The sequence below is a fragment of the Nicotiana sylvestris genome, chromosome 10, assembly GCF_000393655.2.
Source record: "Nicotiana sylvestris chromosome 10, ASM39365v2, whole genome shotgun sequence".
NCBI lineage: Eukaryota > Viridiplantae > Streptophyta > Magnoliopsida > Solanales > Solanaceae > Nicotiana > Nicotiana sylvestris.
Window position 1 is genome coordinate 128,799,179 of NC_091066.1, and position 17,425 is coordinate 128,816,603.

General features: G+C 41.4%; 1 protein-coding gene across 1 annotated transcript; it reads left to right on the forward strand.

Moving 5' to 3' along the window:
- Nucleotides 1-13,038: 13,038 nt before the first annotated feature.
- LOC138879938 (uncharacterized) lies at nucleotides 13,039-15,743 on the forward strand. The gene is made up of 3 exons (XM_070159587.1): nucleotides 13,039-13,126; nucleotides 14,696-14,856; nucleotides 15,405-15,743. The coding sequence occupies exons 1-3, from the start codon at nucleotides 13,039-13,041 to the stop codon at nucleotides 15,741-15,743; spliced, it is 588 nt and encodes a 195-aa protein (XP_070015688.1).
- Nucleotides 15,744-17,425: the final 1,682 nt, after the last annotated feature.

The window sequence follows — 17,425 nt, forward strand, 5'->3', positions numbered from 1 at the left end:
CCATAATGTTAAATGCTTTAGAACTGATAAGGGATCTGAGTTTTCCAACTCTGAATGTACAACTTTTTTATCATACAATGGGATACTACTTTAGAGTAGTTGCCCACACACTCCACAACGAAATGGAGTGGTGGAGAGGAGACACATGCATATCTTAGAAGTGGCAAGAGCTCTGAGGTTTCAAGGTAGTATACCACTACATTTCTGGGGAGATTGTGTACTAGAAGTTGTGTACTTGATAAATAGGTTGACATCCTATGTTCTAGGTGGAAAATCACCATATGAGGTCTTTCACAAATCACCACCTTCATTAATACACCTAAGAGTTATTGGGCGTCTTTGTTTTGCTACAATCACCAGCCAGAATGATAAACTTCTACCTAGGACAATAGCATCAGTCCATATGGGATATTCAATATCTCAAAAAGGTACAAATTATACAATCTCAAGGACAAGAAGTTTTTGTCAGCATGGATGTTACATTTAGAGAGGATGTATTCCCATTCATGATGATGAAATTCTTTGAAACGACTAGACAAGATGCAACAGAACAACATGCATCTTCACAACAACATACTCCTATTCAGGAAATGCAGGATCCTGCTCAAGAAATGGGACAACTATATGATGAAAATGAAGATGAAATACCCCAGCTGGATGACCTATCCAGTAGTGATGATGGGGAGGTTCTAGTTCAATAGTTAGACCAGACAGCAGAGGTGGCACATGAGGAAATATCACATATACAACTTAAAAGAACCAGCAGAAGGTTTAAACCACCAGTCTGGACCAAGGAATACATTTGCCCAACTATGAAGCCTTCTTCTTCTATTTTCTCATATCCTATGTCCAACTATCTAGGGTATGACATATTAAGTACTGCCTATCTGAGTTATCTTACGGCAATGATATCAGATATTGAACCTACATCCTATCATCAAGTAATGAAGGATCAGAAATAGATAGATACTATGCAAGCTCAAATACATGCACTAGTGAGCAACAAGATATGAGGGTGGTTCTTATTCCCAAAGGCAAAATTTTCATTGGTTGCAAATGGATATACAAAATCAAACATCGGTTAGATGGAACAATAGAGAGATACAAAGCTAGATTGGTTGCTAAAGGATACAATCAACAAGAAGGGTTGGACTATCAAGAAACATTCTCTCCTATAGTCAAAATGGTAACTAATAAGACTGCAATTCCATTAGCAGCTATGAATCAATGGCCATTATTCAGATGGATGTTCACAATACCTTTCTTCAAGGTGACCTTGAGGAGGAGGTATACATGCAACTACCTCCTGAATTTGGTAGCCAAGGGGGGAATACAGGATGTAGACTACCCAAATCCTTATATGGCCTCAAACAAGCATCTAGGCAATGGAACCTTAAACTCACTAATGCACTCCTACAGGATGGTTTCATACAAAGCAAGAATGACCATTCTCTATTCACCCTGAAGAAGCATAACAGACAGGTTATAATACTTGTGTATGTGGACGACCTTCTCATTACAAGTGATGATGTTGGTCTCATTCAGGAAGCCAAGAACACTTTATAAAACAACTTCAAGATGAAGCACCTAGGGACTCTGAAAACTTCCTAGGAATAGAGGTGTGCAGATCACAAGAGGGAATCTTGCTCTTCCAAAGAAATTATGCTTTGGAGCTGATTACAAAATTAGGATTGTCGGGTTCTAAATCTGCATTAACTCCAATGGAGCAGACCAAGAAACTTACTACTACTGAATATGATGAGCATTGTGACGATGATACAACATTAGAAGATGTAAGAGAGTACCAAATATTGGTTGGGAAGCTTCTTTACTTGACATTAACCAGGAAAGACAAAGCATATAGTGTGCAGACGTTGAGCCAGTTCATGCAATCTCCTACGAAGTCATACCTTGTAGCAGCTTATAGAACTGTGAAGTATGTGAAAAATGAGCGAGGACTAGGAGTGTTGATAAGTGCAGAAAAGAGTACAACCTTAAGAGCATTTTGTGTTGCAGACTGGGCAAGTTGTCCAAATTCAAGAAAATCAGTAACATGGTATTTGGTGAAGTTGGGGAACTACTTGATAGCTTGGAAGTCAACAAATCAAAATACAGTAGCAAGAAGATCACCAGAGTCAGAATACAGGAGCATGGCCCTGACAGTAGCTGAACTTATGTGGCTACTAAGTTAACTCAAGGTGTTGGAAATAAATATTGATGCCCCAGTACAACTGTTCACACACAGCAAGGCTGCAATGCAGATAGACAACAATCATGTGTTTCGTGAAAGAACAAAACAGATAGAAGTTGATTGCTATTTCATAAGAGAAAAAGTGCAGCAAAGCAAGGTACATCCTGAGTATGTGCCAACAGAAGAGCAAGAGGTGGAAATTTTGACAAAAGGACTTGGAAGTGTGCAACATCACACCATCTATCTTGAAGGGGGGATGTTGAAGTGCTAAAATGTAGTTGTGCACAATGAGAAGCTGAGACAAAGTATAGAGTGACAGACAGTCATTTTAGCATAGTATTAGTTAGACGTTAGAAGTTAGTTATAACAGAATTAGTGTTAGAGTTAGTGTTAATTAAGTGAGCTGGTTTAGGGTATATATATATATATACACACACACGTATGTATCTATGAAGAACAATTGTTGTAATTGATTTTTCTTTCTCTCAGTACACAGAAAATGCAACTATCCAGAAGCTTCTCTCCATAGCCTTCATCTTTGTTCTTAGCTGAACTCAATATCCACTCAGTAATGGCGGATTTAACAATTTCCCTAGCCATAGCTCCAATAACATAGCTAAGTCTTTCCACAAAGTTTGAAAGCAATTAATTCGAGACTCCTTTAAAGCTGTTGGAATCTGTTGATTAAGCAAATAATCTCAAATTTTTTAATTAATATTGATATCTTTTGAATCTTATTTTGGATATGGTGAAATATCGCATACATTTGGACTAGAACCATAATGATCCCAAATTAACCAGTAGCTAAATGTAAAGTTGAACTCAAAAACACACTTTTCTATTACTTCAACAGAGAAATAAGATTACAACTCAGCTCAAAATATAAGAACTATTGCTAGTACTAATAATGAAACAAAAATGACTGAACTGAAATATAAAGGATAGAGAATAAGGGATGAGAAGCTCAGACTAAAAATGGGGATGAGAGGATACAGACATTAGATAAGGGAGATGAGGAGAAGCAGACATTTTACTCAACAATACGCATACCCTTTTTACAATATCGACTCTTTTTTAATAAGCCCTTCACCTTAGTCTTCTTGCCCAGGTCCCACACAAAGTTTTCTAATATTCCAAACTGGACCTTCACCTTTATCTTCTGAAAAATCTCGTTCATAACACGTACAATGTGTAATAATGTTATTCTCATAGAAAGGTTGAATAAAATTATGCCACTCTTGTTCTTTTAAATTTATATACTCTCTCTCGGACAAGAACAACACACGAACATTTAAGGAGATCGGTAACGAACAATAGTTGAGCATTGAATATAAAGATATAGAAAACTTACTGTAATCTTGCATATATCCTATACTAACAACTGAAAAAGAGGGCGCACAATAACTTCACAAAATCAAAAATCTTTAATGGTCTACAAACACCCATAAAACTTCGGAGTAAGTGAAGCAATAGCTATTTTAAGTGAGTTATTTAAAATATATTCACAATTTATAATGTATTTAAAGATTAGTTAATTCATTCAAAACTTCAACACTAAGTATCATGAATTTGGAAATTGAGGACTTAGTGTCCTGAATTTTTGACCTGCTAATTTGAAATTTAGGACCAAGTGTCCTAAATTTCTGAACTACTAATTTAATATTCAGGACATAAAATTCGAACTTCAGGACACGATGTCCTGATGTTTGAAATTTTTGAGGTCTAAACTCTAGGACGCGATTTCTTGAAATTTAAACAAAATTGGCTAGTCTTTAATTACATTGAATACCGTGAATAAATTTTAAACACATACCTAAAAGTGGCTACGTGGTGTCGTTTCCACTAAAACTTCCACGTTTAAAAGAAGCCTGATCAAGCGTATAATACATGCCTTCTACATCTTCCGATTATCCCACTAGAATTCTAAAGATCTTCAGTTGCTACATTTTCACCCCAAGTGGAACAATCAAGTAACAACCAACCAACCAAACAACTATATTGATTTAGTGAAGTACTGAATTGAACTACAAACAACTGAATATGCAAAGGAGCAGAAATACTGAAAGATTGTAGAGAGAAGATGAGAGGAGAAACGCAGAGGAATAGATGAGAAACGGAAATACATTGCAGCATTAGCCTAAAACTGTTATGCCTAGCAACAGTGACTTATAACAGATTCCTTATGCTCCAGACGTCCATAGCACACACTCCCTCAACCCATTCTATTAGCCTGGACCCACTACAAAATCAATTAATCTTCTAGATGGAATTTTCACACGGGTACTCTTTCTAGGCTGAGTATGATTATTCTTATCCAACATGTCATCCATGTTGTCCTATGTGTCGCTATTATCATTCATAATAATATCTCCCTGTTGTTAAAGAACCTTGTCCTCAAGGTTTTGGGACGGCTCAATCCCAGGCTCAGCGAAATCCAACAATCGTAATGGGGTAATATGTTGAGCTGGTCCCCCAATGCAACACTTCAAGACTGAAACATGGAAAACAAGATGGAAGCGAACCGCGGGTAAGTCTAACTTGTAAGCTACTTGGCCAATACCTTTAAGGACTTGGAAAGGCCCAAAAGTAATGCCTGCCCAGCTTTGGGTGTTGTTGCAGACGCACATTGTTCTGACGATAGGGATTAACCTTGAAAAATACCCAATCCTTCACGACAAACTCAAGGTCAATACAATGCTTGCCAGCCAGCTTCTTCCTGTGAGTCTGTGACTTGATCAAATTGAGGTTCAGTAATGCCAACATTTCATCCCTGTCCACGAAATAATTCTGCACCAACTCGCTAGGACTACTGCCCCTAATGTAACGAGCTATATTAGGAGGTTCTCCTCCATAAAGAGCTTGAAAGGGAGACATACCAGCAAAAGTCTGGTACGAAGTATTGTACTACTACTCTGCCCAAGGCAACATCGAAACGCACTTATGTAGTGAATCGGCAATATAGCATCAAAGATATTGTTCTACGCCTTTATTGAGGGCTTCAGACTACCAATTGGATTACGGATGGTAAGCAGTACTCATGGCCAAAAAAAATCCCTGCAATCGATTGATCTCCTATCAAAAGGCATGCAAGAATCGAGGATTACAATCAGTAAATATGGTCCTTGGAGGCCCATGAAAACGAATAATTACCACCGCAAGGCTTCAGCAACTATTTGTGTTTGAAAAAGTTGAAGGCAAAGTAATGAAGTGACCATATTTTGTTAGTCGATCAACCACCGTCATGATAGTAGACGTTCCCTTTGAGCTCGGTAGGCAACTGATAAAATCCATTACAATATCTTCGAATACCAAATCAGGAATTAGCAATGGTTGTAATAACCCCGCCGGTTGGTGATGCACATCCTTCAGCTGTTGGCATGTTTTACAGGAGACGACAAAACTATGGACATCGCGCTTCATTTGCTTCCAGTAAAAATTAGAAGCCAGCCTATGATACATACGAGCTACTCCAGTGTATCCTCCAATAGCAGTGTCATGAAATTCATGTAGCAAGTGCTGACAAAGTGGCAAATCAAAGGGAATGACCAATCGTCCCTTGAAAAATAAGAGTCCATCATGAAACACATATCCCGAGCAGGTGTTAGGTTGTTTCTCTAATTGCTTCTGTATAGCAAGCAGCTCAGGATGTGTTTGATTGAGAGACTTTAGTTCTTGCTCAAGCTCGTAACTTCCAAAACAAATGGCTAGCAAGATAACCTCATAAGGGCGAGAGAGTGCATCAGCAACTTGATTCAATTTTCCTGGGCGGTAGATAATCTGAAAGTCGTACCTCACTAACTTGCTAAGCCACTTTTGTTGTTCAAGCGTTTGTATAGTTTGATTGGTCAAGTTTTTAAGTGACTGTTGGTTGGTGTATACAGTGAACTTGCACCCCAATAAGTATTGTCCCCATTTACTCGCAGCTAGAATAATGGCAAACACCTTCCTAAGATAGGTGGATGCCCCATGCATTCTTGTTCTCAACTTTTGGATACAATACGCTATTGGGTGACCTCTGTGAGATAAGACAACCCTTATACCGTGCCTAGATGCGTCAGTTTCCAGCTGAAACTCTTGGGAGATATCCGGAAATGCAAGAACAAGAGTTGTGCTAAGCTTAGCCTTTAAAGTCTCAAAGGAAGATTGGGCAGAAGAACCCCACACAAATAAATCCTTGCGCAGCAAATCAGTAAGAGGTCCTGCAATGGTTTCATAATGATGAATGAAGCGACGATAATAACCTGCGAGACCTAGATGAAATTTATGAGATTAAGGATGAAAATTTTGGGGTTTAGGGCTTGAAATTGGAGACCTTTTATTAGGGATTTGAGGGGTCGCCTGTGGTCGGATTTTGGTATATTTAGTATGTATGACCTCATGAGAGCATGAGGATTCCAGTTTTGGGAATTTTTTCAGAATTCGAGTCATGGGCCCGGGGGTCGGGTCTGGCTAATTTGGGGATTCTTGATGTAAATTGGTTATTTTCGAGTGAGCTTTGTTCCTTTAGCATATTTTGATGATATGAATTTTTTTTGGTTAGATTTGGAGCATTCGGAGGCCGAGTCGAGAGGCAAAGGCATCGCGGGCTAGAGTTTGGACCGGATTGAGATAAGTAATGATTGTAAATGTTGTCCTGAGGGTATGAAACCCCGAATTTCACATTGTTGTGCTACTTTGAGGTGACGCACATGCTAGATGACGAGTGTGGGGTCGTGCACCATTGGGGATTGTGACTTAGTCCATCCCGTATGACTATTAAACTGCGTATTTGATTGGAAACTGTTTGATATCATTGTGTTTTTGAAAGTATTATTATGTTTTAGGCTAAATGTCATATTTGGGCTTCGTGCCAACTGTTTTGGACCCTTATGAGATTTTTACTACTATTCCTCACTATTTTGACTTCATATTTGAACTCAGTCATGTTGTATTCTATTGTTTTCATAACTCATCTATATTTACTCTGTTTTGACATTTTTAAATGATATTTTGGGCTGAGAATCATGTTTTACTGTGCCCGAGTGGCTTTAAGAGATTTTCTGACTGAGTGAGGTCGAGGGCCTATGTTGTGAGGATATTATGGGATCGGGCTGCGCGCTGCAGTGGTATTGTACTGATTCATGATTATGAGCTCGGGGCCCTAAGTTGTTACGCCCCGAGGTGGTTTGTTATGAGGCCGAGGGCCAGTTTGATTATGCCACGAGATCGCTTGATATAGCGCTTGGGCTGTAGGAGCCCCTCCGGAGTCTGCGCACCCCTAGTAAGCGCGGGTAGTGTGAGATGTAATATAGCCTGAGGGGCTGATGTTGTTCCATGTTATTGCCCGAGGGGCTGATACGAGTGATTGTGAGATAGCCCGAGGGGCCGGTTCTGTTGGTATTTTGCCCGAGGGGCTGATTTATGTTTTTATCTTTTCTCCCTATTTTCATTCACTCGTTTAAACTGCTAAAAGATGTTTTAAAGATGTCTTTACTGAACTAAGGTGTTTCTACGAGCTTTTACTATTTTATTACATTGTTCTGGTTTTTATACTACCTCATTGTAGCATATTGTTGTATTTTACGTGTTTTCTTATCGCTCATCTGCCTTTACATTTATTACTTACTGATTTGGCGTACTCACATTACTTCCTGCACCCTATGTACAGATCCATGAGTCTCGAGTCATGCTACCAAGGGTTGATTGCTTTCCAGCAGGCTGTTCGGAGCTGACTAGGTAGTTGCTCGATGTTCGCAGCCCAGTGCTTCTCATTCCTACCTTTACTTTCTTTTGTACTAGCTTCGTACTAGACTGTGTAGTCTTTTCATACTCTTAGATAGATTTTTAGAAGCTCATGTTGGTGACACACCGATGTCGGGATGTGTTGTTTCCGCATTGTTCTATTCTACTTTTTATTTTGGGATTTATAGTTTATTTATAACTTAAAATGAATTATTATAACTGTCTTAATTGGTTTGGGGATTAGTGTCGGTTGGCCTTGTTTCACGAGAGGCGCCATCACGACTGGGTCCGGTTTAGGGTCGTGACAATTTCATTGGAACTCTGACTAGTATCAACTACAAGAAGTAGAAACAAGATGTTGAAATAATATTACACATGATGGCCCTAGAATTTGCATTGGCTGAACAAAAACCTGTTGAACCTACAACTACTAGCACTACTGATAAAGAGGCTAAGAATGAGAAATGGATGAAGACTAACAAATTGAGCCTTATGATCATGAAGAGATCAATTTCTGATAACATTGAAGGTGCAATTAACAGTAATGAAAATGCACAGGATTCTTTGAGTGCCATTGGACAAAAAATTCTAGAATTTGATAAGCTGAGATAGGTAGCATGATTGATTTCATGTCTACAATAAAGTATAACGTTTTAGGTAGTGCCCGTGATCACATCATAAATGTCACGACCCAAAACCCGACCCGTCATGATAACGCCTATCGTGAAACTAGGCCAGCCTCAACTCAATATCCAACACCGTAATAATAAGTTTGAAAATATTTACGGCAGCTTTTAACAGTTAAAGAACTATTTGAAACATAAGAAATTCTGAGAATAGATACAATCCAGCCCAAAACCGAGGTGTCACTGAGTGCATTAGCATTTAAGGAAAATACATAGCCTATCATAATGTCTAAGGGAGCAACTGAAATACAACTGGAAGGTAAGGTGGAGAGCCAAGGTCTGTGAACGCCGTGTTGATACCTCAATAGAAGCCTCAATCAACCACTGCCACTGGATCCAAAGTGTCTGAATCTGCACACGAGGTGTAGGGAGTAACATGAGTACACCAATGTAATGACCCGAGTGGTAACTTTATGAATTTCAGCCTCGTTATCCCCATTTCTTCTTTTTCATATCTTGTTCAACTTTATTATGTGGTATCAAGTTGGTTGGTTCGGGTTCGGAGTAATTTTGGAGAGGTGTGAGACACTTACTCTCCTTTGAGTAAGCTTAAGTTGAAAAAGTCAAGTGGATGTTGACTTATGTGAAAAAGATCTCGGATGTGAATTTATGGTTTGGATAGCTTTTTTAGGTAATTTGGGACTTAGGAGCGTGATTGGAATGTATTTTGGAGGTCCGTGGAAAATTTAGGCTTGAATTGGCGAAATTAGAAATTTGGCATTTTTCGGTCGGCAGTGAAAATTTTGATATCGGGGACGGAATGGAATTTTGAAAATTGGAATAGGTCCATTGTGTTATTTGTGATGGGTGTGCAAAATTTCAGGTCATTCGGAGGAGGTTTGATAGGTTTTTACATCATTTGTGGAATTTGGAAGTTTGAAAATATTTAGGCTTGAATCCGATAGTGATTTGATGTTTTGATGTTGTTTTGAGAGTTCCAAAGGTTGGAACAAGTTTAAATGATGTTATGGGATGTGTTAGCATGCTAGTTGCAGAGTTTTGTTCTTCGCATTCGCGAAGAAGAGCTTGGTCTAGCGGAGAAAATGCTATTCACATTCGCGAGTCAGGGGACGCGTTCGCGTAGGTCTGGATTCCAATGAATCGTGAACGCATGAGAGGCGTTGCATTCGAGTAGGGAAGTTGGAGCAGCTTGGAACCTGGGAGTTTGTTCATCGCGTCCGCGTAGGAAGGATCGCATTCGCGAATGCTTTGGAAGCTGAAGTTTCACGTTCGCGAGAAGGAGCTCGCGTTTGCGAAAGAGGAAAAGATTGAACAGTGATTTTTGTGTTTCGCGAATGCGAGACTTTGACCGCATTCGAGAAGAAGGGAGCACCTGGGCAGAATCTTTAAGTTCAAAAAATGAGGTTTTAGTTCATATTTTCAAAAACTCATTAGAGAGCTCAGGAGAAGGCGAATTTAGAGAGGAATTTCAGAGGAGTGATTGAGGTAAGTCTCTTCACTTGTTTTGGATTAAATTCCATAATTATGTCTTGATTCTATCATTCAATTTGAGAATTTGGGGTAAAAATAGGGAAAATGGAAGAAAATTTGGAGAATGGATTTTTGGGATTTGGATGACCTTTTGACGTCGGATTTTGATGAATTTGATATGGGTAGACTCGTGAGCAAATGGATTTTCTAGTTTTGTGATTTTTATTGGATTCTGAGATGTGGGCTCGGGGTCGGGTTTGGCCAATTTCAGGATTTTTGAGTAATTTGATAATTTTCGTATGGGGTTTCATTCTTTTAGTGTATATTGATGATAATATACTGATTTTGGTTAGATTCGGGGCATTTGGAGGCCAAATCGAGAGGCAAAAGCATCGTGGACTCGAGTTTGGCTTGATTTGAGGTAATTAACGCTTCCAAACTTGATTTTGAGGGTTCGAAACCCCGAACTATGTGTTCTATGATTACTATTGAGGTGACACAAATGCCAAAGTGACAGGCGTGTGGGCGTGCACCATGAGAATCGTGGCCTGGATCATTCCATGGCACCGCTTAGTGACTTTTTCTCAGTGATATTTGTGTTATTATTATGTGATTAAGTTAATGAGCTGTAAATCATGATAATTATCATGTTAAGACTTTACGCTGATACAGTTGAGACCCGAGAGGTCATTTCTTCTTATCATATCATTATCTTCATTGATATTCTGTACTCAGTCATGTTCATGCATTTTATATCATGCCTCAGTCTCGATTATTGTTATTTGGCACATCATATCATTGTTCGAGCTAGTATCATGACATTTTGAGCCTATGTGTGTGAGACTGGAGAGTGGTGACTGAGTAAGGAAGAGGGCCTGATTGTGAGTGACAGTTATGGGATCGGGCAGCACGCCGCAGTGATTATGTTGATGATTATGATAGAGCTTGGGTTGTAGGAGCCCCTCCGGAGTCTGTAACATACCCCCAGTGAGCGCAGTTGATGATATAGAGGGATGAATCTTCCCTGGACATGGATTTTGTTTAAAGTATTTATACCTGGAGATGGATCTTCTCCATAGGGCTGGAATGGCCTTCCTCGGTACTGGATGACTGCGGTCAGTGATCTGTATATATTCCGGGATGGATCTTCCCTGGGCCAGATGGTCATATACAGTACCGAGTGGTTGAGCACTTGTGAAGGGAGGTACGCGGAACATTGATCATGCTATATGTGCATTGGTACATAGAGATTTCCTGAGCTTTATACCCCGTACTGTTCAAACTGTATTTATTTACTGTTGAGTTTTTACTTGAACTACAAGCATGTCTACTTTTTTATACAGTTTAATTGTATTACCTGTTGAGGTTTGGTTCGTCACAACCTGTCAGTCCATAGTTTGGACTTGTTACTTACTGAATTGGTGTACTCACGTTACCTCATGCACTTTTTGTGCAGATCCAGGTATCTTGGGCCACGGTGGCGGTTGCTAATCATTTCAGTTGTGAACTTTCCTTGGAGATAGCGAGGTAGTTGCCTGGTGATCGCAGTCCCGCCTTCTCCTTCCTTATCTTTCTCTTAGTGTATTTGTTGGCTATTCTCAGACTATGCTAGTCTTGTTTTATTTCAAACAGTTGTAGTATTTTGCTCATGACATAGTGTCACTCGAGGTTGGGCTTGTATTTTTTCGTTTTGTTGAATTTAGCTTTATATCTTTATCAGATTTCCGTTGAAAAATGGTTTTATTAAGTTTTTAAATGAAATATGAATTATTTTTGGAAATGAGTTAGCTGGCCTAGTTTCACGATAGGCGCCATCACGACCGGGTCGGTTTGGGGTCGTGACAAGTTGGTATTAGAGTATAGGTTACGTAGGTCTTACGGGTCATAAGTAGGTTTAGTGGAGTCTCGCGGATCGGTTTGGAGACGTCTGTACTTATCCTCGAGAGGTTGCAGAACCTTTAGGAAAAACTTCACATTCTTGAATTCTTGTCGTCCGAATCTATTTATTCTAGTACTAAACTTATGTTATTCTATTCTCTCACAGATGGTGAGGAAATGTGCTACCGGTCAGGACGGCGACCACTAGTACCACCAGTTAGGGCCACTAGAGGCTGAGGACGCAGTCGAGGCCATGGTAGGGGCCGGGGTGTAGCCCGTACAGCAACTAGGGAAGCACCTGCAGATTTACCAGCCACCCCAGCTAATGATCAGGCTCCAGTGGGGGATGCTCCAGCAGTACCAGCTTAGGCACCGACTATGCCTATTGTTATTCTGGATCTCCAAGAGACCTTTGCTTAGATTCTGACTGTATGCACTAGTCTTGCTCTGGCGGTCGTAGTTACTACTACAGAAGTTACTTCTCAGGCCGGGGGAGGCACTCAGACTCCCACCGCTCGTACACCCGAGCAGGTTGTGCAGGGACTCCAGACACCGGAGGCACCACCAGCCCAGCCAGTTGCACCTACTTAGGATTCTGTAGTTCTAGTTATGGCTGATGACGAGCAGCTTCAATTGGAGAGGTTTGGTAAAATTCAGCCCTCGACTTTCAGTGGTGCAGAGGGCGAAGATGCCCAGGGTTTCTTGGACAAGTGTCAGAGGATGTTACGTACAGTGGGTATTCTAGATATTAGAGGGGTATCATTTACTACTTTTTAGTTTTCTAGAGCTGCCTTCACTTGGTGGGAGGCTTATGAGAGGTGTAGGCATGTTGGTGCAGCACCCCTTACCTGGCAGCAGTTTTCCGCTCTCTTCCTGGAGAAGTATATGCCGAAGTCCCGCAGGTAGGAGTTACGCAGGCAGTTCGAGCAGTTGCGTCAGAATGATATGACTGTGACACAGTATAAGATGAGGTTTTCTAAGTTTGCCCGTCATGCTATTTGGTTGGTTCCTACATACAGGGAGAGGATCAGGAGATTCGTGGATGACCTCGCTTATCAGCTACGAATTCTTATGACCAAAGAGAGGGTGTCTGGTGCTTCTTTTGAGGAGGTGGTTGACATTACTTAAGAGATGGAGTCAGTTCGCCGCCAGGAGCGAGTTGAGAGGGAGGCCAAGAGGACTCAGGGGTCTGGTAGTTTTGGTGGTGTTCCTTCGAGAGGTCAGTTTTAGCACGGCAGAGGCCGTCCATTCAGACATGCTCAGCCATCCCGTTCGGGCCACCGTAGTGGGTCATCTGGCCACGATTCTCACAATTCACATCAGGGTCACTCATCTCTCAGTTCTCTTCCAGCTCAGAGTTCGACTCAGGCAACATCAGTTCAGGGCTCATCTATGCCTGGTTCTTCTAGTGGGCATCCCGGTGCTTGGGTCTCCCTTCAGTCCCCACCGCTATTTACCGAGATAGGTTGCTTCGAGTGTGGAGATTTGGGTCATATTAAGAGGTTTTTTCCCTGTCTTACAGGAGGTTCATCTTAGTAGAGGAGTCAGTCTTCGACTTCAGCACCAGTTACTTCCCCACCCGCTCAGTCAACTCAGGGTGGAGGTCAGTCAGCTAGGGGTCACCCTATAGGGGGAGGTCGATCAGGTGGTGGTCAGGCCCATTTCTATTCCCTCCCAGCCAGAGCAGATGTTATTGCTTCAGATGATGTGATTACAGGAATTGTCTCAGTCTGCCATCGAGATGCCTTTGTATTATTTGATCTTGGTTCCACTTTTTCCATATGTGTCATCATATTTTGCTCATTACTTGGATACGCCTCACGAGTCTCTTGTTTCATCTGTTCTTGTATCTACTCTGGTGAGCGATACTATTATTGTGGACCGTGTATATCGGTTGTGTGTAGTGACTATTAGGGGTTTGGATACCTGAGTGGACCTCTTGTTTCTTAGTATGGTTGATTTTGATGTGATATAGGGTATGGATTGATTATCTCCGTGACGTGCTATTTTGGACTGTCATGCTAAGACAGTGACATTGGCTATGCCAGGGTTGCCATGGATTGAGTGGCGAGGTTCGACGGATTATGTTCCCAGTAGAGTGATTTCATTTTTGAAGGCCCAGCGGATGGTTGGGAAGGGTTGTATTTCTTACTTAGCCTTCGTGAGGAATGTTAGTATAGAGACTCATACCATTGATTTAGTTCCGGTAGTGGGGGACTTTCCAGATGTGTTTCCTGTAGATGTGTCGGGCATGCCACCGGACATGGATATTGATTTTGGTATTGATTTGGTGTCGGGCACTAAGTCCATTTCTATTCCACCGTATTGTATGGCACCGGCGGAGTTGAAGGAGAAACTTCAGGAACTCCTTAATAAGGGGTTTATTCAGCCTAGTGTGTTGCCTTGGGGTGTGCCTGTTCTATTTGTGAAGAAGAAGGATGGCACGATGAGGATGTGCATTGATTAAAGGCAATTGAACAAAGTTACAATCAAGAACAAGTATCATTTGCCTCGCATTGATGATTTATTTGACCAGCTTCAGGGAGCGAGAGTGTTCTCCAAGATTGATCTCCGGTCAAGGTATCACCAGTTGAATATCAGGGACTTGGATATCCTTAAGACGGCTTTTTGGACCCGATATGTTTATTATGAGTTCCTTGTGATGTCTTTTGGGATGACCAATGCCCCAACAGTATTAATGCATTTGATGAACAGCGTGTTTCAGCCTTATCTCGAATCGTTTTTCATTGTATTCATTGATGATATTATGGTATACTCGCATATTCAGGAGGAGCACGTGGAGCATTTGAGAGTTTTGTTACAGAATTGAGGGAGGAGAAGCTTTATGCAAAGTTCTCCAAGTGTAAGTTTATGCTTGGTTCAGTGGCTTTCTTGGGGCACGTCGTGTCCAGTGAGGGTATTCAAGTTGATCTGAAGAAAATAAAGGCGGTTCATAGTTGGCCCAGACCGTCCTCAGCCACAGAGATTCGCAGTTTTCTTGGTTTGGCGGGCTATTACCGTCGGTTTGTTCAGGGATTTTCATATATAGCATCACCCTTGACCAAATTGACTCAAAAGGGTGCTCCTTTAATGTGGTCGGATGAGTATGAGGCGAGCTTTTAGAAGCTTAAGACTACCTTGACCACAGCTCCAGTGTTAGTTTTGCCATCAACTTCAGGTTCATATACAGTGTATTGTGATGCTTCGAGAGTTGGTATTGGGTGTATGTTGATGCAAGAGGTTAGAGTGATTGCTTATGCTTCTCGTCAGTTGAAGCCCCATGAGAAGAACTACCCTATTCATGATCTAGAGTTGGCTGCCATTGTTCACGCAATGAAGATTTGGAGGCATTATCTTTATGGTGTGTCTTGTGAGGTGTTTACTGATCATTGTAGCCTCCAGCACTTGTTCAAGCGGAAGGATCTCAATTTGAGGCAGCGAAGATGGTTGGAGCTGCTAAATGATTATGATATCACTATCTTGTACCATCCGGAAAGGCCAATGTAGTGGTCGATGACTTGAGTAGGAAGGTGGTGAGTATGGGCAGTTTGGTATATATTCATGTTGGGGAGAGACCTCTTGCAGTTGATGTTCCGGACCTGGCCAATCGGTTTGTGAGGTTGGATATTTCGGAACCTAGTTGGGTCTTAGCTTGTGTAGTTTTTCGGTCTTCCTTGTTTGATCGCATTAGAGAGCGTCAGTATGATGATCCCCATTTATTTGTCCTTAAGGACAGAGTTCAGCACGATGATGCCAGAGATGTAACTATTAGTAATGATGGAGTATTGAGAATGCAGGGCCGGATATGTATGCTCAATGTGGATGGGCTTCGGTAGTTGATTCTAGAGGAGGCACATAGCTCGCGGTATTTCATCCATCCGAGTGCCGCGAAGATGTATCAGGATTTGAGACAGCATTATTGGTGGAGAAGAATGAAGAAGGATATTGTAGGATTTGTAGCTCGGTGTCTCAATTGTCAGCAGGTGAAATATGAGCATCAGAGACTAGGTGGCTTGCTTCAGCAGATTGATATTCCAGAGTGGAAGTGGGAGCGGATCACCATAGATTTTGTAGTTGGGATCCCACGGACTTTGAAGAATTTCGATGTTATTTGGGTGATTACAGATCGGTTTACCAAGTTCGCGCACTCCATTCTTGTGTGTACTACCTATTCTTTGGAGCGGTTAGCAGAGATTTATATCCGAGAGATTGTTCGCTAGCATGGGGTTCCAGTTTCCATCATTTCGGATAGAGGTACTCAGTTCACTTTGTAGTTTTGGAGGGACGTGCAGCGGGAGTTGGGTACTCAAGTGGAGTTAAGCATAGTTTTTCACCCTTTAGATGGACGGACAGTTCGAGCACACTATTCAGTTATTTAAGGACATGTTGCGCGCTTGTGTCATTGATTTTGGGGGTTTGTGGGATCAGTTTCTACCGCTCGCGGAGTTTGCTTATAACAACAGTTATCAGTCGAGTATTCAGATGCTCCATATGAGGCTTTTTATGGGAGATGGTGTAGATCTCCAGTTGGTTGGTTTGAGCCATGTGAGGCTAGGCTTTTGGGTACAGACTTGGTACAGGATGCTTTGAACAAGGTGAAGGTGATTCAGGAACGGCTTCGTACAGCGCAATCGAGACAGAAGAGTTATGCTGACAGGAAGGTTCGTAATGTGTCTTATATGGTTGGGGAGAAGGTTCTACTGAAGGTTTCACCCATGAAGGGTGTTATGAGATTTGGGAAGAAGAGTAAATCGAGTGCTCGGTTTATTGGGCCTTTTGAGGTGCTTCAGAGGATTGGGGAGGTGGCTTATGAGCTTGCTTTACCACCCAACTTCTCGAGTGTGCATCCGATATTTCATGTTTCTATGCTCTGGAAGTATATTGGCGATCTGTCTCATGTTTTGAACTTCAGCATGGTTCAGTTAGATGGTGATCTGACTTATGATGTGGAGCTAGTGGCTATTTTGGAGCGTTAGTTTCGAAAGTTGAGGTCAAAGGATATAGATTCAGTGAAAGTGCAAAAGAGAAGTTGGCCCGTGGAGGAGGCTACTTGGGAGACCAAGCGGGAGATGCGGAGCACATATCCACACCTATTTGAGGATTCAGGTATATTTCTTGACTCGTTTGAGGACGAATGTTTGTTTAAGATGGGGAGGATGTAACGACTTGGCCGGTCGTTTTATGAATTTTAGCCTTGTTTCCCCTAGTTTTGCTTCTTTATGTCTTTTTCATCTGTATTATGTGGTATCGGGTTGGTTGGTTCGGGTTCGGAGTGGTTTTGGAGAGGTATGAGACACTTAGTCTCCTTTGAGTAAGCTTTAGTTTGAAAAGTCAATCAGTTGTTAACTTATGTGAAATAGGTCTCGGATGTGAATTATGATGGTTCGGATAGCTTATTTAGGTTATTTGGGACTTAGGAGAGTGATCGGAATGTATTTTGGAGTTCCATGGAAGATTTAGGCTTGAATTGGCGAAATTGGAAATTTGGCATTTTCCGGTCGGCCGTGAAAATTTTGAT